General features: G+C 36.5%; 1 protein-coding gene across 1 annotated transcript in view; it reads left to right on the forward strand.

The window, feature by feature from the left end:
• Positions 1-22,487, forward strand: part of LOC121429717 (solute carrier family 2, facilitated glucose transporter member 5-like) — a 97,220-nt gene that overhangs the window by 38,061 nt on the left and 36,672 nt on the right. The window contains exons 3-4 of the mRNA XM_041626907.1: positions 2,107-2,270; positions 8,828-8,952. Coding sequence (XP_041482841.1) covers positions 2,107-2,270; positions 8,828-8,952 — 289 coding nt within the window. The remainder of the gene's footprint in view (positions 1-2,106; positions 2,271-8,827; positions 8,953-22,487) is intronic.

Here is a 22,487-nt window from a genome sequence, read left to right on the forward strand (position 1 = left end):
CCACCGCCCCCCCTGGCTACGCGCCTGTTATGGATATGAAAGAACTATGTCCAATTTAACAATCAACGGCCATTTTAAACTCCATTTTGTGAAGCCATCTTGGATTTTTGGATACCATCTTGGATTTTTGGACACACCAGACCCTGTAAATTGTTCCAACGTACTACTTCATCCTTAAACCATTGAATAAAACACAAATCAAAGAAAATAAGATGAATTGTGAATTTTCAGCCTACGGCAGCCATTTTGGGCGCCATCTTGGATTTGTCAGGTACATTGGAGGAACTATAATTCATTCTAGCCTGTATCAACAATTTTTTTCACCCCCTAGACCATGGAATTCGAACCAAATAGGATTCTGAACAAAATTGGATAATGAGTGAGTTATATCGATTTTCAGTGAATAGCAGCCATCTTGATGCCATCTTGAAAATAACTATTTTCCTTTATGCGGATTTTGGTAGATTTTTAGTATGTTATTTCTGAGGTCAAAAAGTACAAAAAGCCGTTGAAAAAACATTTGTTGCAATTTTTACCGGCTAAGGGTATTTTTGGTCGTATATTGACCCGTCTAAAAGTGATTAATAAATCATAAAAACATTCATAATAGTTTGAATTCATTTTTGTCTCTATCGGTTCTATCGTTCAATCGAATAGTTGGTAGGAAGTTTCAGTCCTCACCCCCTTCAGCAAACATGTACAAAAAAGTAAAGTCCATATAAATTTGTTATTTATTTATTTTTTTGCCGGTCCACTCCCTCCCATATCCAGCTCAACCCCTCCATTATCAAAACGCCAAGGGGCCCCTGTTATTCATTTAAAAAAAAATCAGATATTTTGGTTTTGATGCTAACAAGGGTAAGCGCCCCTAATGTTCCTTTGCAGTAAAGGAAAAAATGGATGGGCTGTCCTTTTTTTATATATGGATTGTTTTCTACCACGCTATTCGCCGGTAAAAAAAAATAAGCAATTGGCAAAAAAGTAGGAAAATCAATAAAATTTGAGTCGGTATCAACATTTCTTCTTCTTTTTTTTGGTGGGGGGAGGGAGTAGATCTAAGCCTAAGTTCAATACGGTATAAGTGTATCGGCAATTTGAAGGTGCTGATCATGACAACGCGAACGACCACAATTTTGTAAAGTCCATGAGTCCATAAGTCGTACTCTTATTCCAAAGACGCAATTCATGAATATTCATATTGGCTTCCACAACTGCGGTGGGAAAAATAATTTCACCCCCTCCCCCAGACATAATGTACGCCCGGACAGTCACCCTCTAGAACATCCACCTTCCAGGACAATTACCCCGAGGAAAATCACTCTCGAGGACATCTACCTCATGGACATCTACCCAATGAATCTTTTCCCGGAAAATCACCCTCCATGACATCCACCTTCCAGGACAATCATCCCAAGGAATATCGCTCTCGAGGACATGTACCCCGGACATCTACTCCCTCAATCATCCTCTGGGAGACAATGACCCCTAGGATAATTACTCTCAACGGCATTTACCCCCGGACATCTATCCCCTGTAAAAATGAATGTTCGAGTCCCGGTGCGTTCACAAACTCCGCGCGCACGCAGAAAACTCAATGTTTGTATTGCGGCCGATGGTTGCACTTTGGCCATTACTAACCACTTTTGCTGAGCAAGAATCATACAAAGAAAAATACTTTTCATCTTGGTTTAAGATACTCATACAACTAAGTTGAACAAGGAGATTCACTGTGCATGTCGAAGCAGCATGTATTTATCTTACTGACTCCATTATGTCCCGCCAGAGGAAGTTACCAAGAACCCTTACATTCCTAATGCTTTTCATTAACTATGCATAATTTGTTTTCCTTCGCAGCCAATCACAGCGAGTCCACGGCATTGACCTCTATATGTTTGTCTGTTTTTTGTTGTTTCATTTTTATTTTTTTCGTTCTAGCGTTCTGTTTATTCATGCGAATTTACTCCGAAGTACCAAACACATATTCACGCTTATCGAGACTTATTATTTACAGTTAAATCCTTGCCAATCCTTGCCACCTCTACGTTTTGATTTTAGAAAGGATGAAATAGTAATTGGGAATTGACCTTTTTTCTTTTAAAATATCAGTTCATCCAAGATTTCATCAATAAAACCTACTATGAACGTTCAGGTGGCAGGCAGCTAAGTGATGACGCCCTCACGTGGCTTTGGGCAACCACGGTGTCGATCTACTGCATAGGGGGAGCTCTGGGAGCCCTTTCCGGTGGATACTGGGCGGACTATTTTGGCAGGTAAATAAGTTAGCTGTTTCATAAATTCGGCATAACTTTAGCTCAACGCCAGCTCAATCCTAGCTGGACAATAATGTTGTATAATCAGACTACGTTTTCAACATACAAATTCCAGGGGTTTGCAAATTGTCCAACCTGCGGTGAGCAGAAGTTATGGCGCTTTCATGAAACGAGCAAGAAATAAGAATATGCTCATTAATACCATCACTGTTTTTATATTCATATGAAGACGCCCGATGTTGTGTATGCTAATAGATCTGATTCAGCTCACTTCAAAAAGGGGTTAAGTCCATTTTTCATCAAATTTGCTTTTTATTGTCTCTGTCACATGGATATACTCAAATAAAACTCACATCAAACTTGTGCCATTCAGTATGATATTATCTACAATTTATTTCAGTTAATTTTGTTGATTTCCAATTAGAAAAAAAAAATTGTTTCTCACTGATAAAATTCAGGACCCCCCCAAAAAAATACAATGTAATTTTCTAAAAAAAAAAGATATCACTTCTTTCCACTTCAAATTTACCTTGTCTCAAGACACCCAAAACTGATAAAAATCTCTACTAATGAATATACCTTTGATCGACCTGTTTCAAAGTTTCATTTGTCTATCTTCAACCTTCAAAATAATTGTCTTGTTTTTCAATATCACCACTCACTCTAACTATGAAGGATCCTGTACTGATCCACTCATAATAACCTGAATCACGTTCAAATATAATATAACCAATATAATACTTAACTCAAACTTCTCGACCTTTGTTCTAATCACATATCAATATCAAACATTTCATCTTTAAACAACACTGCGAACTCCATGCAGTTTACCATTTCGCTAAGAACATCATAAATTCAAATATAATCATCTTCGCTGTTATCATCGGAGTTTTTTTCTAAAACTGTCGCATTTTCCTCTTAAACATCGTTTGCCTCATCTCAACTATAACATCAACTGTGAGGATCCTGTATTGATCCATCCACGAACACAAGTATTTACATTCAACATCAGTCAAGGACTGAGATAAAAATAAAAAGCAACATATATCGAGAGTTCTCACTATAAAATCAGGTTTCTAAATAACTGAACTATTAATGTCAATCAGATTATCATTCTCATCAGTATTCCTAGTTCTAGCAAATATTCCTGCTTCAGTTCGACAAACAATCACGTGTAAACGTCACCCAAATCAATCGTATCTCTTGTTCGGTTACTCTCGGTGGATCTCGGCGTCCTTCGCAACTTTCGGAAGTGCTCGGCTTCAATGACCAGAAGTCTCAGGGAATTACGTCCCACCATGGCACCATCGATGACTTTCAGCAAAACAGGTTCAAAAATGATTTAAATACTGCTTTCTGACCTCATGCAGGTAATAACGATTAGCAGCTCACAAACTGGAAAATAAAGCTGCTCCAAAAGAAAATAAGCCTGGAGGTATGCCTTCAGAATGGTAAGGAAAAATAGTAATTTCTCTACTGGATTCAGAACTGCACATAAGCTGTGTGCACACCCACCATTGCCCTAAACTATCCCAAGCAGCTGGTCAAAATGAATGGATCCTGCCTGGGACAAAAGGGACCTATCCAAGCACGGCATGGAAAAATGCACTGCCCTGGACAAAAGTAACTATTTCAATTAGCGATGGTCATCGATGGCAACCTAAATTAAAGAAGCTCTGGGGGGGTATTCTGAAAAGTCTCGTAAGTTTCCACTTAAATATCCTTTTAAGTTACCCATTTAATGGAGCGCTAATGTACCTCCAAATTCGTATTCTGAAAACTCTATTAGCGCTCAATTAACTCCCTTTAGGCCACTCCCCTACTGAGCCGAATTAGCCAATAAAATGCGCTCTTACAACGTAATTTTTTCTACTGGCGCGCAGTGTCTCTTCACTTTGTTGCCTTACAGCCTTTTGCTTACAGCGCAGCGCCCGGCTGCTGCAGGTGCGCTGCACCACGATCTTGATAAAAAGAATTTTTGCTGAAATGCTATAGCATTTGCATCGGAGATTAGAGGTTCGTTATGTTGTTGAAATTACCTGTTGTCTTTTCACTTTCTCTCTCATTTATTGTACCTTTGTGCTTTTCCCCCTTTTTTCGAACGCGTTCTGATTTTCACATCCCCCTATTTGAATCCATTTGTAGGTTTCTTTCTTTTTTTTTTTTTACAATATTTTATTTGCCTCCGTCTCGGGGCCATGATAGGGGGTTCTTCTTTAGCTTAATTCCTACTTATATTAAAAACTACATACTTTTCATTTATATGAGAAATCTTCTCCAACAAATGGAAATAAACATATTTTAAAAATCAAACAAGCATTATTTACAAAGAAAGCCGAAATTTTATTAAAAAACGTACAAACGTTATGACATTTATAGGTTTTTATAGGTGGGGAAAACGATGGCATCACTCGTTATTTTTTCTTTTGTATTTTATTCTATATTCGTTTAAATATTAAAGGGGTCTATGCTTATTTTTAACAAGGTTTAATTTACCCCTGCACATTGCTGCATCTACCGAGATTTGGCAATTTCATTAATGTCAAAAAAGTAAGCAAAAACACATAATAGTTTATGAAGCTAATAATAAAAGAAAATATAGCAAAATAAAAGGCATATTTTCCCTATAAGTACACAATTTCTGTCTCCTTTTTCCCCTTTTCTAATTTCTTTATTACCAAATATAGTCCCTAATCCTTATGTTACTTGTTTCTATATACCACATTTTCCCCCTTTATTCTATTCCCCTTTTAGCTCTCTCCTTTATTCTCTTCCTTCCTCCTAGTATTAAACCGATTTGATGATATTTATACGAAATGAAAGCCACATTTAGCAAGATATGATGAGACTTAATGGACCTCTTATCACCATTATCTTTCCTCACTGGAAAGTCCGCTAATTGAGCGCTAAGAGACTTTTCAGAATACCAAAAGTCTCGTAACTACTCAATTAAGTCTTCGCGCGGTCATAACGCGTACTATTGCAAGTGCGCGCAACGCAACCCTGCCAAATAAGGAAAGGGGCACTTAAGTGACTTTTCAGAATACCAAAATGCTAATTGAGCGCTAATCGACCGCTAATTGAGCTTTCAGAATACCGCCCCTGCTCATTGAAGATTAAAATCAAATTCCTGTCTCTTTGCAACCTGACTATAGTAGAAGATAAGGTTAAATAGTTTTGCAAAAAAAGGACAAATAAATAAATAAAATGAAATTTATTTTCAATGTGACAGTCTCAATGTAAAGATTTTTAGTAGCTCTATAAGATGATATTAAAGAAAAGCTGAAATTCCTATTAAAAGGTGAACTAATTGGCAAAGAAAAATCACCTTTTTTACAAAAGGGGTTTAGGTCCACGCATAATTTTTTTGGAAAAGTATATTTTAGAAATATGAAGACAGGTAGATTTCTTTTATGCCCAATTTTATGTTCTCATAAAAATCATGAAAATTTAGTTTCGCATAAGAATATTGCAATATAAGGTACAATATTCTCTTTTCCTAATAAACAGACTAATCTATCACAAATTGCAAGTAATGAGTACATTTGTGCTCATTAACTACTCCTTTGTAACATAAATATGGTGGATTAGTGGTGGACCCCTGCCTCATGAACAGATGGACGAGGATGCAATCCCTGAACATTTGGACCTTCTGCCTCCTTGTCAGGCACTCAAACTAAGAAAATGGAGAAAGGGAAAAATTCAACATTGTGCTATGGCTCGCTCGAAAATTAGCTTATATGTTAAGAGCCTTCCTGGTGGAAAGGATATCGGAATAAAAAAAAGAAAACGGAATAAAAAAAAGTTAACGTCCATGAAAGATTATTCCACTAGTATACATAGAAACATACATATAGATAACAAACAGTCCTTGAAATATTTCTTTTTCAAACGCAAATCTCTAGCTGCGGGTTTGCATTTTCTATGTTACACTTTATTAAATTCTAACAAACAATTCTCAAATAATTTTTTTTTCTGATTTAATTTCTTAAGCTTTTCCACCATGCACTGATTTAATAAGAGACATAGAAATCCTCCTATAAAATGTCAATGCGATACGTGTAATTTATTTGAATTCCTACAAATAGTCCTTAACATTTCCCTTTTTCAAGTAAGTATATAAAATAATTCAGCTCACCCCACATGCTTGCATTGATTGCTTAAATGGATGGTCTGGACTTTACGTATTTATAGCTTCATAAATAGAGTAGAATTCACTGAGAAAATGCCGAAAATTCCATCAAAATCGGATAACGAATAACAACGTTATAGGCCCGAATTCACAAAGGTGGTTTTGAAAACCCACGGTTGAGTCCATGGTCTATGCATATTTCCTGTATAAATTACGCTTATTTAACCACGTATATTACAAAGAATGTCCAATGCTGATGCGTGCTTTTTTCAGAGTGCGCCAAATTGACGCCTGTTGCCCTCGTTATACACGGTATTTTATTCATGAGTTTTCATGTTTTGAATAATGAGTCCACTCTTCAGAGGACTCATAAATAAAATTGCGATTCTAACCATGCTAACAGGCCACAATTTGGCGCACTTTGAAAAAAGCGTGCATCACCATTGGACATTTTTATACAAGCGCCTAATACGCGCTAAATTACGCGTAATTTATACAGGAAATCTACATAAACCATGGACTCAACCGTGGGTTTTTAAAACCACCTTTGTGAATTCGGGCCATAATTTTTTTTAGGTTTAGTAATATTTTGTGTATACAGTCATCATGAATATTCATTAGGTGGGCTGATGATGTCACATCCCCACTTGTTATTTTGTTTTGTTTTATTATATGAAATTAGGTTTATTGAATTTTTTTTCCTCCAAGAACTAGAAAAATTGGATTGACATCTGATTTAGTGCATTATATATTTATTGCTGCAACTTATTTCATTATACGGGAGACATATTATTCACACAAGTATGAAATAATGAAAAAATACTATGATTTTATGTACTAACATAATCAAACGGAAAGTGGGGATGTGACATCAGCCCACCTTATGAATATTCATTTTTACTGTTTCCACAAAACATTGCTAAATTCTAACCTCAATAACTTCATTATTTGTTATCTGATTTTGATGAAAACATATTGGATTCATCACACCATTGAAGGGACACTTACACATTTGACTAAACTTGGAAAAACTGACCAAGTTACCGGTTTTAAGTCTTTTACACTAAAAACCTTCTTGCTGGCTAAACAGAGGAAATTTTCAGTGTAATGCTTGTTGAATTTTTCCCTTTTTATTCAAATCAAGTTTTTGTTGGGGTGGACTTGTCCTTTAAGAAAGTTGAATTTAAAATTGCTAATGATGACAACTGTGATAAAAGTAACAACACTAATAAAGTAGGTGGCACTATCAGTAGACTTGCTACTTCTGCTGCGGCTGCTGTTAACTGGTATTAATATGGCAATATCGACCCTTGTTGTCATTCAACAGTTAAAATATTGAAGCGTAGTTCATAAAATAACTTTCGAAAGTACAAAAAAAACCTTAAAAAAAATCTTTAAGGCCAATGCTTTGAACAAGTAGACTTTAAGGCGCCTTCAGGTCAAGGTCGAGCATCGACACGCTACAACACCGATATCGGGTAGTGAAAAGGGTCAACGAAATATTATTTTCTATATGCAATGGTTTTTATTGTACTTTCAGTATATTAACAAAAAATCACGAAGCTTTCGAAAATTGAAATTTATGGATTTTATATTACAAAACATTCGGGGCAACTGCTCGTATCGTATACTTAAAAAAAAAAAAATCAACTTTCTTAATTTTTGATGAATTCTCCTTAAAGGACAAGTCCACCCTAACAAAAACTTGATTTGAATAAAAAGGGAAAAATTCAAGAAGCATAACACTGAAAATTTCATCAAAATCGGATGTAGATTAAAAAAGTTATGGCATTTAAACTTTCGCTTCATTTCACAAAACAGTTATATGCACATCCTGGTGGGTATGCAAATGAGGAGACCGATGACGCTATCCACTCACTATGTATATATATATATATATATATATACATATTATATGATATATTAAATATTCTAATTTTCTCCTCATTGTCAAGTTACTCCCTCCCTGAACACGTGAAATTCCATTATTTTAACATTTTGTGCTTCAGACAAGGAGGTCCTAATCTTCAAATTCGTAAAAATTGAAATATTGTATAATTCAAACAATAACAAACAAAAGAAATAATGAGTGATTGACATCATCGACTCTCTCATTTGGATGTAACTGGCTCGTTCATATAACTATTTGTTAGAAATAAGCGAAAATTCGAAATGTCACAACTTTCTTATTTCACATCCGATTTTGATGAAATTTTAAGCATTGTACTTGTCTGATTTTTCTTTATTGATTTAAATCAACATTCTCCTGATTTGGACTTGACCTTTAAACCGTCACAAATTTTTTTTTTTAATTTTTTTTTTACAAGTAACATTTCTCCAAGGTTAACTTCATTTTTAACATGTATTTTAGGCATTTTTTTCTTTAATGCCACAACCATGATAACACTGTATTTTTTTTTTATAGAAATCGAGGGCTGTTATACAACAATATAATATCGATAATTGGATCGTTATTAATGGGTTGCTGTCAGATAGCAGGTTCTCCTGAAATGATCATCATTGGTCGTTTCGTCATAGGATTCAGCGTAGGTAAGGTCACTCAAAGTCCATCCAACTTTGATTGTATTAATAATAATATCGCCATCTATATGTATATGTATATGTATATAAATATCTATATATAAATGATCTATTCTGAGAATTCATCCAAATGGTTCGAAATTGAAGAGCGCCATCTTCTTCTGCTACTACTACTCGTGAGTATTAGCATTTACCTCACCTGTGTTAATGAAGGTAAATTTCTTGGTGAGCAAATCATGCAATGTGTGGGATTTGAACCTATGACCCTCAGATCGAAAGACATTTAGTAATTTTGCAAAACGAAGTAATTTCTTTCAATCAGCAGGGTCAATTCATATGTTGGATGGGGTGAAGGGGCAAAAGAGATTTTTTTCCAAATTTCGGGCGCACTCTGCGCGCCAAATTATAATACAGAATTTTGCACTAAAAGCGGGTCGAAAAATGTATTTTAATAGTATTTATATACAATGTAAATTCCTAGGATACCTGTGAATTGAAAATAATAATCCCGACTCAGTATTCGGTCCTAGGGGTTTTCCTCCTTAAGATAGCTGCCTCACTTCCATAAACAGAGTTTTCGTATCCATACATGTATTTTATTGGTTCATTATTTTCCAACATCTTTTCAAAGCAGCTTTAAACCTGTGTACACTTGGAGCTATAAAAACTTAAAGGTCAAGTCCACCCGAGTAAAATGTTGACTTGAATAAACAGAAAAAATATAACTAGCATAACACTGAAAGTTTCACCAAAATCGGATGTAAAATAAGAAAGTTATGGTATTTTAAATTTTCGCTATTTTTCACAAAACAGTGATATGCACAACTCAGCGATATGCGAATGACAGAGTCGACGTACATCACTCACTATTTCTTTTGTTTTTTTTTTTGGTTGAATTATAAAATATTTTTATTTTTTTTACAGATTTGACAATGAGGACAAACTTGACTGAACCATATACTATTAAACAATGATAATTCCACATGTTCAGGGAGAAGGTAATCATTGTTTCACTTGACAATGAGGAGAAAATTAGAATGTTTCATATCTAATTTGATAAAATACAAAAGACATAGTGAGTGAATGGCGTCATCAGTCTCCTCATTTGCATACCCTCCAGGATGTGCATATAACTGTTTTGTGAAATCAAGCGAAAAGTTTAAAATGTCATAACTTTCTTAATTTACATCCGATTCTGATGAAATTTTCAGTGCTATGCTTGTTCGATTTTTCTCCTTTTAGTCAAACATTTTTTTGTTGAGGTGAACTTGTCCTTTAAGAGTTAGACTTTGGTGGTAGGCGCATCTTCTGTCAGATATTTTGTTTGAGTTTTCCCTTTTTTGTGGTCGGCTAAGTATTTGTTGTAACAGACGGACCCACACTATATGTGGTCTTCCATTATAGACAAGTTAAACCCATCAATATTTCAGCATAAGCGAAAAGTAAGGTACAAGTTCACTTTTTGCTGGAAATGATAGTGGAGGGAATACAAATCCGGGAGTTCTTCAACATTTCCGTCCGAAAAGTTTTCAGATCCGACAGCCTTGCTTGATACTGTTTGGCTGAGAAGCACTGTTACTATGGTTACTGTCTGACAAAATGAGACTTGTCGCATAAAACGTTTGGCAGGCCTTTTCATGAAATGCTCCCCCGAAATCAGGGTGATGCCACTCTGACACCCATGAGCATCTTTTTTAATCAACGCTGTTAAGCCACACCAACTTTTCAAGCTAATAATTACAGAGATAAATACAATTTATGTACGTACATAATATTTAGCGACAGATCAAAACTAATTTCATGAAAAACACGAAACATGCACGATATGAAAACAAATATAGTATCCTTCACTCACATGAGGCAAAATTCAATTCCATATATGATAATCTATGATAATATTGACTAGGCCCACTAATGAATAATAACATGTCGACGCGAATTCACAAAGGTTTATGCAGATTTCCTGTATAAGTTACGCTTATTTTACCCAATACCCCGTATATTAAAACATGTCCAATGCTGATGCGTGCTTTTGCCACAGTGAGCCAAATTGACGACTGTTGCCCTGGTTATCCAAGCTATTTTATTCATGAGTCCTCTGTTTTGAATTAATGAGCCCACACTTCAAACAGTGGAATCATGAATGAAATAACCATGGTAACAGGCGTCAATTTGACGCATTGTGACAAAAGTGCGCATCAGCATTGGACATGTTTAATACACACGCCCGATACGCGCTTTGTTATACAGAAAATCTGCATAAACCAACGAACGTAGAGGGCAGCAACACACGGCAGTGTTGCTTTTAGGAAGGTCCACTCGATACGCGCATGCAATTGAAGTCCGCGCACAATTTGGTAGGCATGCCAACGAAACCATGAAACGACGCCATACATTCAAAGATTAATAGCAAAATAGAGGTAAACTAACAGATTGTGACAAGGCTAAATTCCAGTAATAGAAATACAAAAATATGTAAATGATTGACAAAAAATTTACCACATTTTAAATTAAAAAATATTACCACATTTCTTTCTTGTGTTGCTTTAATTCTTCAGTAAAACGGCCATCAAATAAACCAATCTGCTAATTTCACCCCGATTTAGTCAAGCTTATTTTGTGACCGTTATTAAGCTCCGCCCCTCACTCAGCGCACTTTTTTAGTAGATTGTAGAGTTGATTTTTTTTCATTTCCTCATTTTCAACATTTTTACTTGAAAGAATTTTACAGCAAGTATCACGCTTAAAAATATTCAAAATGTATTCCTTTATTTTTCCTAAAATATTACGTGGTGGTGAAAACAAATTTTTGACTTTCGCATATCAATATGAAAACAAATATACGTGAGGTTGAACATTCTTCATTTCAATTTTGCTGCACCACATTAATGCGCCTACACAATCCAGCGGCAGTGCCATAGCTTGAGTGTAAGCGCCATGGCTGAACGCGCCGGCGCGCCCCGGCCTGCCGGTCGGTGCGGAGGTATACTACGATTGGCTGGTAAATTTTGTGCATGCTATAAATTTTGATGAAATTATAGAATGAAAAAAGCAGCTGTGACATAAACCTCCGCCTCTTGATGGTTCACAAGTCAAGGCGCGTCAAAACATATACGGCTCGAAACTGGACCATGTTATTTTGGTCTGTTAATTTGGTCTAACTTTAGACTAGGACTAACCTGGGCTTGAGCTTGGCTGGTGTCCGTATTCGATCTTTGCCTGATGAGTTGCGAAAAAGTTTGGTCGGATTTGTGGATATCATATAATTATTTTATATTTTCATGCTCCAATCCACACTGTAAGGGAAAATTAGGATTCTAACCTTGAACATCTATCGTTGCAACTGGCAGTTAATGCCACATCAATGACAGATCAAGTCCATATCTTTCAGGTCCTTGTCTAGACCAAAAGCTTCAGTCTCTGTATTTTGGTTGTTCCGCTGAACTGCGTTGGCTCACTCACCAATACATAGACTGAAAAGCTTGGAGGCCCGTACGTACAGACAACGTATTTTAGCAGTAACGTTAGATCAAACAGCGGAAACCCGATTTTCCGATCGTTTTTTTGTACATAAAATGTCATATTATGAAAAAGAAATCACATCCATATTTACGAAAAAATGTTTAAAATTCAGAAATATCGTACCTTAGACCTCAGTTACCGCTAATTCTTTTGAAATGATGATCGAAACATCGTCATCTTCGATCCTTTCGTTGGTCAAGGTAAGTTGCCATCTTGGATGACGTCATCATCATTACAGACGTATTTACCAGTCGCTACCTATCGCGATTTGTGCCGCTGCTTTGCGCTGCGCTTGGACATATTGATGTGCGTGCGTTCGGAACTTGTCGCTCGCATTGATTGGCCAAGATATCGAAAATTTAATCGGAAAGCCTTGATAAAAGCACAACTCGTTGACGGCTGCCACATTTTCCTCTCCGGCAGAAAGTAAAAAAATAAGGAATAACCCGGGGAATAACTCATCGGTAACGTATATTTTCAAAATATTATAAAATGTATATGATATCAATAGAAAGATTAGAGTCTAACAAAAATAGTGGACCTTCGTCCAAGATAATATAATGTCATTTAGAATCTAAAAGAAGTAACAAATCTGGACAAAACCCGTCCGCCGAATTGTCGGACCAGATTACACATGAAGGCTCGTACTGACACATTGCCGTCGGTAAATGGGGATTGTAGTAAAATGTCAGAAATTGTTGAATAAATCCCCAGAAACGACGGTTATTCCTGTCTAGTCCTTGTCTGGCTAAGTCGAGTAGCGTCGAGATATCCTGCCAGTCCTGCTAGTGCAGCCAGCACTGCTTTCGCGCAGTACGCGCACCGATGTGTCCCGGGAAGTTTCGGCGCGGCCATGCCAGAAGATCAAGGTATTGGCTCTGGCGTAGCTTGGTAGGGGCAGCGAAATTAAGCAGAAAAGGGGTTATACAAGTTCATCGTACTATGTATTTCTATTAACGTGCAAACTAAAAGAACTTTGATTACGTTTTGTCTTACGTTTTTCAAAAAATAAATGATTACATATAAAATAATATTAAGCATTATTTCGTGGAGTTTTCAGTATCATTAAAAAATAATGAAATCGAACAAACGAAAAAAATCAATTCTACAATCTACAAAAAAAGTGCGCTGAGTGAGGGGCGGGGCTTAAGTGGTCACAAAATCTGAGCGGAGTGGACCTTCCTAAAAGCAACACTGCCGTGTGTTGCTGCCCTCTACGTTCGTTGGCATAAACCATGAACTCAAATGTGGGTTTTCAAAACCACCTTTGTGAATTCGGGGGACCGTTTCATCACCATTTTTGTCTGACAAGTTGTCAGATCTGACATCTTTCCTTGATTTTGATTGGCTGAGAGGCACTGTTACTATAGTAAGTGTCGGGTAAAATGGGACTTGTCGGATAAAGCGTCCGACAAGTCCTATCATGAAACGCTCCCCCGGCCGTCATGTTTGGTATTAAACAAAATCAGGAATCACTATGTGAAAAAAAAACACCTGAAAATTTTCCCACCAGAAATTTGAATTTGCCAGCGCCATTATAAGGATTCAAGGACAGCTCCCTAGAGCCCCTTTTACACCTTCACGAATGCAACACGGATCATCACGGATCTCAGTCCGTGATGATCCGGGGTGCCAAATTTGTATTTTCCTAGCATTCCCGGAGTACGGAGTTAACTGGTTATTAATACCGATATGTACGGAAAAGTACGGAGTCTACAAGGATAGGCAAGGTAGCAATAGGGATCCTGTTTGATATGCTCCCGGAGCCAACACGGGATACCCGGATGATCACGGATGTTACTGGGTCTTTACACGGACCTTACCACTTCTTGTCGCCGGCATCTTGCTAGAATGAAGTTTCGTCCCTTATTGCAGCATCTGGAGCATGCTCGTGCTTGGTTATGAATACGGACTATTGTTCATGTACGCAAACAATATAAACATTTGACCACGGATAAAGCCGGTATCAACAAGGATCACCCGGTTCTTACAAGGAGCCTCCCGGATGAATTCGGTAGCTACACGGATGTACAAGGATGAACACGGATGATTATCAGTCCGTGTACTCCGGGATGAAAAATTGAACATGTTCAATTTTTCTCCCGGACATGCCGGTACATCAAGGATGGCGTCGGATGAGTAGCCGGAGTGTACACGGTAGTCCCGGGGTGGTATTCTGAGATCCATTTTATCTCAGATAAAATAAAATATTTCATCTCCGTTAAAATCAGTGAGATAAAAATAATACCCTTAAAATCTCTCCGAATTGGTATTCTGAGAACCATTTTATCTCTGTAAGACACACCTATTTTTTAATCAACATCCAATTAGAAACGCGCTTTTATACCTCTCTCATATCACTCAACCAATTAAAATCCATTCCGCCAGGAGGTGTGGCAAAGGGGCCAGATTGCGTCAATTTATTGACTTCAAATACGCTTGCACTATACGCTTGCGCGTCTTTACGGAGATTTCTTTTTAACAAAAAGGACAATACTCTCCTCTTTTTTCGAAGTCTATATCGCATCTTTTCAAACATCATTTCAAAGACAATATTAGTAAAGAAAAGTCTTATGAAATACTCTCTGATTGTACAGGAACAACGTTAAGGTGTTATTCTCAATAACTATATAATTTTTCTTCATTTTCATGTCACCATTTGGGGTTAATTTACCTAGAAATACTGGTGAAATCAACGTCGCAGAGATAAAATAGCCTCTACCCTCTTTTAAGTTTATTTTATTTTTTCTTCAAAGTAACATGGGCGCAAGCACATCATCTGCGTTGCAATGGCCAGATACGCGATGGGTATGTGTACGCAGGCATCGTTCTGTTGGGTATCATCTGCAGATACGCAAGATAAAATTTATACGCAAGATAAAATCTAAAATTTTATCTGAGAGATAAAATCTCATCTCAGAATACCAATTTAATTTTAAGAGATAGAATAAAATATTTTAAAGATAAAATGACCTCAGAATACCACCCCCGGACTGTACACGGATGACCCCGGATTGACAATCCGGGATGATCCGTGTTGCTTCCGTGAAGGTGTAAAAGGGGCTTAGGAAAGGATATTGTTCGATTTTCGTGCGGGATTGAACTGAATCCAGTGATCGGGGTAATGATATGTTGTAAGCGCTTTGAGCCGTTATGGGAAAAGCTCTTAATGAAAACTAGGTATTTATTATTATTATTATAATCATCATTATTTGCAGTTGATATTAAGTTTTATTTTTGCATCAATTTACTACTTAAACCTTAGAGCCATTTAATAGTAACCGAATTCCAAACACTTAAATGATAGATGGATTATGGATTTTAGACGGCGGCAGGCATTTTGGACGACATCTTGGATAACCTTGCAATACCGTGTATCATTTTTACCCCCTAAACCATGTAATAATGATAATAATAATAACAACAATGCGCCTCGGAATATATTGTTTCTGGCACTGTATAAATGCATATTATTAATACGCAGAAAACTAGGATGTGTAGAGAGGATAATGGGTGAGTTGTGTCTATTTTCAGTGAATGGACGCTATTTTGAAAATAACCACTTTGTAGGATGCGGATTTTGGTAAATTGTAGTACATATATGCGATTACACAGGTCAAGTAGTACCAAAAACCGTTGAAAAAAAAATTGTTGGCTTTTGTTGCTTTTTTGTAGCATTTTCTATGTTATGAAAAACGTGGGCATGGCTTAAAGCGTTAATTAAACAAGACATGCTCTAGGGTTCCAAAGTTGCATTAATCTGATTTTGAATGAATATCCTCTCAACCACATACATTCGTAATTCCGAAGGTTCGTTAATCCGAAAACGAAATAAGGTTCGTAATTCCGAAGGTTCTTTAATCCGAAAACGAAATAAGGTTCGTAATTCCGAAGGTTCGTTAATCCAAAAACGAAATCAGGTTCGTAATTCCGAAGGTTCGTTAATCCGAAAACGAAATAAAGGTTCGTAATTCCAAAGGTTCGTTAGTCCGAGAACAAAATGAGGTTCGTTAGTCCGAATACGAAATGAGGTTCGTAATTCCGAAGGTTCGTTAGTCCGAAAACGAAATGAGGTTCGTAATTCCGAAGGTTCGTATGTCCGAAAACGAAATAAGGCTCGTTGTTCCGAAGGTTCGTTAATCCGAAAACGAAATAGGGTTCGTTGTTCCGAGGGTTCGTTAATCCGAAAATGAAATAGGGTTCGTTATTCCGAAGGTTCGTTAATCCGAAAACGAAATGGGGTTCGTTAATCCGAAGGTTCGTTATTCCGAAAACGAAATAAGGTTCGTTAATCCGAAAATTAAATAAGGTTCGTATTTCCGAAAATGAAAAATATTCATTTTTGTAATAAGAACGGTGCTGTTCTTGCAAGATAACAGGATATTATGCAATGATAAACTAACGAACGATGATAAAATTTATACGCAAGATAAAATCTAAAATTTTATCTGAGAGATAAAATCTCATCTCAGAATACCAATTTAATTTTAAGAGATAGAATAAAATATTTTAAAGATAAAATGACCTCAGAATACCACCCCCGGACTGTACACGGATGACCCCGGATTGACAATCCGGGATGATCCGTGTTGCTTCCGTGAAGGTGTAAAAGGGGCTTAGGAAAGGATATTGTTCGATTTTCGTGCGGGATTGAACTGAATCCAGTGATCGGGGTAATGATATGTTGTAAGCGCTTTGAGCCGTTATGGGAAAAGCTCTTAATGAAAACTAGGTATTTATTATTATTATTATAATCATCATTATTTGCAGTTGATATTAAGTTTTATTTTTGCATCAATTTACTACTTAAACCTTAGAGCCATTTAATAGTAACCGAATTCCAAACACTTAAATGATAGATGGATTATGGATTTTAGACGGCGGCAGGCATTTTGGACGACATCTTGGATAACCTTGCAATACCGTGTATCATTTTTACCCCCTAAACCATGTAATAATGATAATAATAATAACAACAATGCGCCTCGGAATATATTGTTTCTGGCACTGTATAAATGCATATTATTAATACGCAGAAAACTAGGATGTGTAGAGAGGATAATGGGTGAGTTGTGTCTATTTTCAGTGAATGGACGCTATTTTGAAAATAACCACTTTGTAGGATGCGGATTTTGGTAAATTGTAGTACATATATGCGATTACACAGGTCAAGTAGTACCAAAAACCGTTGAAAAAAAAATTGTTGGCTTTTGTTGCTTTTTTGTAGCATTTTCTATGTTATGAAAAACGTGGGCATGGCTTAAAGCGTTAATTAAACAAGACATGCTCTAGGGTTCCAAAGTTGCATTAATCTGATTTTGAATGAATATCCTCTCAACCACATACATTCGTAATTCCGAAGGTTCGTTAATCCGAAAACGAAATAAGGTTCGTAATTCCGAAGGTTCTTTAATCCGAAAACGAAATAAGGTTCGTAATTCCGAAGGTTCGTTAATCCAAAAACGAAATCAGGTTCGTAATTCCGAAGGTTCGTTAATCCGAAAACGAAATAAAGGTTCGTAATTCCAAAGGTTCGTTAGTCCGAGAACAAAATGAGGTTCGTTAGTCCGAATACGAAATGAGGTTCGTAATTCCGAAGGTTCGTTAGTCCGAAAACGAAATGAGGTTCGTAATTCCGAAGGTTCGTATGTCCGAAAACGAAATAAGGCTCGTTGTTCCGAAGGTTCGTTAATCCGAAAACGAAATAGGGTTCGTTGTTCCGAAGGTTCGTTAATCTGAAAATGAAATAGGGTTCGTTATTCCGAAGGTTCGTTAATCCGAAAACGAAATGGGGTTCGTTAATCCGAAGGTTCGTTATTCCGAAAACGAAATAAGGTTCGTTAATCCGAAAATTAAATAAGGTTCGTATTTCCGAAAATGAAAAATATTCATTTTTGTAATAAGAACGGTGCTGTTCTTGCAAGATAACAGGATATTATGCAATGATAAACTAACGAACGATGATAAAATTTATACGCAAGATAAAATCTAAAATTTTATCTGAGAGATAAAATCTCATCTCAGAATACCAATTTAATTTTAAGAGATAGAATAAAATATTTTAAAGATAAAATGACCTCAGAATACCACCCCCGGACTGTACACGGATGACCCCGGATTGACAATCCGGGATGATCCGTGTTGCTTCCGTGAAGGTGTAAAAGGGGCTTAGGAAAGGATATTGTTCGATTTTCGTGCGGGATTGAACTGAATCCAGTGATCGGGGTAATGATATGTTGTAAGCGCTTTGAGCCGTTATGGGAAAAGCTCTTAATGAAAACTAGGTATTTATTATTATTATTATAATCATCATTATTTGCAGTTGATATTAAGTTTTATTTTTGCATCAATTTACTACTTAAACCTTAGAGCCATTTAATAGTAACCGAATTCCAAACACTTAAATGATAGATGGATTATGGATTTTAGACGGCGGCAGGCATTTTGGACGACATCTTGGATAACCTTGCAATACCGTGTATCATTTTTACCCCCTAAACCATGTAATAATGATAATAATAATAACAACAATGCGCCTCGGAATATATTGTTTCTGGCACTGTATAAATGCATATTATTAATACGCAGAAAACTAGGATGTGTAGAGAGGATAATGGGTGAGTTGTGTCTATTTTCAGTGAATGGACGCTATTTTGAAAATAACCACTTTGTAGGATGCGGATTTTGGTAAATTGTAGTACATATATGCGATTACACAGGTCAAGTAGTACCAAAAACCGTTGAAAAAAAAATTGTTGGCTTTTGTTGCTTTTTTGTAGCATTTTCTATGTTATGAAAAACGTGGGCATGGCTTAAAGCGTTAATTAAACAAGACATGCTCTAGGGTTCCAAAGTTGCATTAATCTGATTTTGAATGAATATCCTCTCAACCACATACATTCGTAATTCCGAAGGTTCGTTAATCCGAAAACGAAATAAGGTTCGTAATTCCGAAGGTTCTTTAATCCGAAAACGAAATAAGGTTCGTAATTCCGAAGGTTCGTTAATCCAAAAACGAAATCAGGTTCGTAATTCCGAAGGTTCGTTAATCCGAAAACGAAATAAAGGTTCGTAATTCCAAAGGTTCGTTAGTCCGAGAACAAAATGAGGTTCGTTAGTCCGAATACGAAATGAGGTTCGTAATTCCGAAGGTTCGTTAGTCCGAAAACGAAATGAGGTTCGTAATTCCGAAGGTTCGTATGTCCGAAAACGAAATAAGGCTCGTTGTTCCGAAGGTTCGTTAATCCGAAAACGAAATAGGGTTCGTTGTTCCGAAGGTTCGTTAATCTGAAAATGAAATAGGGTTCGTTATTCCGAAGGTTCGTTAATCCGAAAACGAAATGGGGTTCGTTAATCCGAAGGTTCGTTATTCCGAAAACGAAATAAGGTTCGTTAATCCGAAAATTAAATAAGGTTCGTATTTCCGAAAATGAAAAATATTCATTTTTGTAATAAGAACGGTGCTGTTCTTGCAAGATAACAGGATATTATGCAATGATAAACTAACGAACGATGATATACGTGTGTGTTGTGGCCAAAGCATGTATTGATTTAAGAATAGGCGCCCGGATCAAACTACGCTTAATTTCGATTTTTCTGAGCAAATGCTGCCCAAGCAAATGGTTTAAAGATGCAGCTAGGGGATTAAGTGTGTTGGTCGTTTGCGAGTAACCTGCAGATAATAGGATTTGTATTGGAGGGGATGTCATTTTCAATGAGAGCTTCTTAAATCAATACATGCTTTGGCCACAACACACACGTATATCATCGTTCGTTAGTTTATCATTGCATAATATCCTGTTATCTTGCAAGAACAGCACCGTTCTTGTTACCAAAATGAATTAATTTCATTTTCGGAAATACGAACCTTATCTAATTTTCGGATTAACGAACCTTATTTCGAAAATAGCGGGATCGCCTCGAAAATTTTTAGAAAACTTTTCTAATATACAAATATTAAGTGGACGAAATTCCAAATTGATACCATTTTTAGTCACAAACTTATAATGTCTCAAACTTGAAAATTCAATTTTCAGAAATTTTGCTTTTTACTGCATATCGGAGACTTGGATGTACTAATTGTATATTGTCAAATTTTTAACCCAGAAAATGGAAGTAGGCCTTAATCAGATGCGAAATTATCTATTATTTTGTTAGTAGAATTTACTACAAACCCTTTATTCTTTGATTTAAAGTCGGTTGATATAGTGTTTGAAAGAATTAAGACTTTTTGCCAAAATTTGTATGTTTTTGGTAAAAAAAAATTGCACATGCACTGTTATTGATCAGATTTATTACGAATACCAGTAATAAACACACAATCTCAACATTCGATATGAAAGAGGATGTATCAACGAAAATATTGGCAGGCTTCATGCCACCATAAGTATCTTCATTTGCTTCAGATAGAAGGAAAATATGCTGAATATATAAAGAAATTTTGCGCTAAAATGAGGCCAAAAAGCAACCTCAGTGTGGCAGTCACACCCATAAAAACGATTGCAAAGTGATGAATGGTATGTCATTCAAATAATACAATAGCTTGGATCAGCCTCTCGCATCGATTGTGTTGGTATGACTAACACACGGTAATGTACAGTATGTAATGTGCATGGTAATAGAAATGTATCTGATTTAGATGGATGTAAAGGCAAAAAAGGTGTTTCTGTTGCATCATTAAGAAATTTATCTAATGGAGTCTCTTGGAAACAGTTATAGGATACACTAGCACTGCAGGTAATAGAGATGAAGTTCTGACACCTTAATACACAACTGAAAGGAACATGTCAAAGCTACCCCAACCTTATTTGTATTTTGAATCTATGGCCTGTATTCCAAAATCAGGTTTATTTTCCAACACGTTCTAACTCTTTTCTAAATTTATGAAGAGCCAAAATTTGAAAATTCTGTTTATTGTATATCTCTTATGTTTACAACTCTGTTCCTTTTGCTTTCATAATGAAGGAAAAAAAAACCCTCAATGATCATTCTCAGACAACTATGAATTATTTGGGGGTCAATATCAATTGAATCGTCTCTCCAAAGTGAAAGTCATTTTGGGTAATTCTGTCGTCAATCCCAATATGATCATAGTCGAAAACCATAACATAGTTCAGGTGACCGAAGATCTGACAAAACAAAAGAAATCACGTTTAAAATCAAAACTTAAGGTTGAAAGAACTAACCAATCAGCGAAATGGACACAGCACATGATACTATCACAGATCATGATCATTATCAGTCAAAAGGCAGTCTATCCAACTTTACATAATTTGACACAATACACACCAATGGGCCACACACAGTTGTAAATTCAGAAGGTACACTGTCCACATAATTGGTCAACTTAAGCTCTACCTAAGAGTTGACTCAAGTGCAAGTACTAACACAATCATAGTGCGTACGCCAAGGAAATATAAAGTTCAAAGTGGGAATCATTAGTGAAACATACACCTGTAAAACTTGAAGCTTATGGTGAGATTCCAGTTAAATGTTAAGGTACACTTGACATAAAATGTTACAGTCCAAAATGGTCAACACAGACGTTCTATGTACCAGATGTCAAGGTTTCAGCTATCCTTGGGTTGTTAGGTTGCAATGACCTTGGAATTATCACAATTCACTCAATGTACAATTATGACACACCTACACCTAACCCTAAACAAACACCTATCAAAAGTGAGAAGGATCTCGAACAAGCATTTGCAGAGCACTTCGATGCTATAGGTAGTTTCAAAGGAAAAGCGATGCTACGTGTCAAGGACATCCGATCGCTAAACATATCATAGACGCACCACGCAAGTGCAGCACACTAATTGAAGGACAAGATCAAGATCAACGTGGAGGGACACGACAAGAATCTGTACTTGTTCATGGAGACAGCAAAGCAAGAAGGCTTAGTGTTCAACAGCTCCATGTGCACAATCAAGAAAGAAGCTATCAACTTATTTGGCTCACAGTGCACTAAATGAGATATCTACCCAGACCCTCGCAGGGTAGAAGCCAACATATTACCCAAGGAC

The sequence above is a fragment of the Lytechinus variegatus genome, chromosome 16 (assembly GCF_018143015.1).
Source record: "Lytechinus variegatus isolate NC3 chromosome 16, Lvar_3.0, whole genome shotgun sequence".
NCBI classification, from domain to species: domain Eukaryota; kingdom Metazoa; phylum Echinodermata; class Echinoidea; order Temnopleuroida; family Toxopneustidae; genus Lytechinus; species Lytechinus variegatus.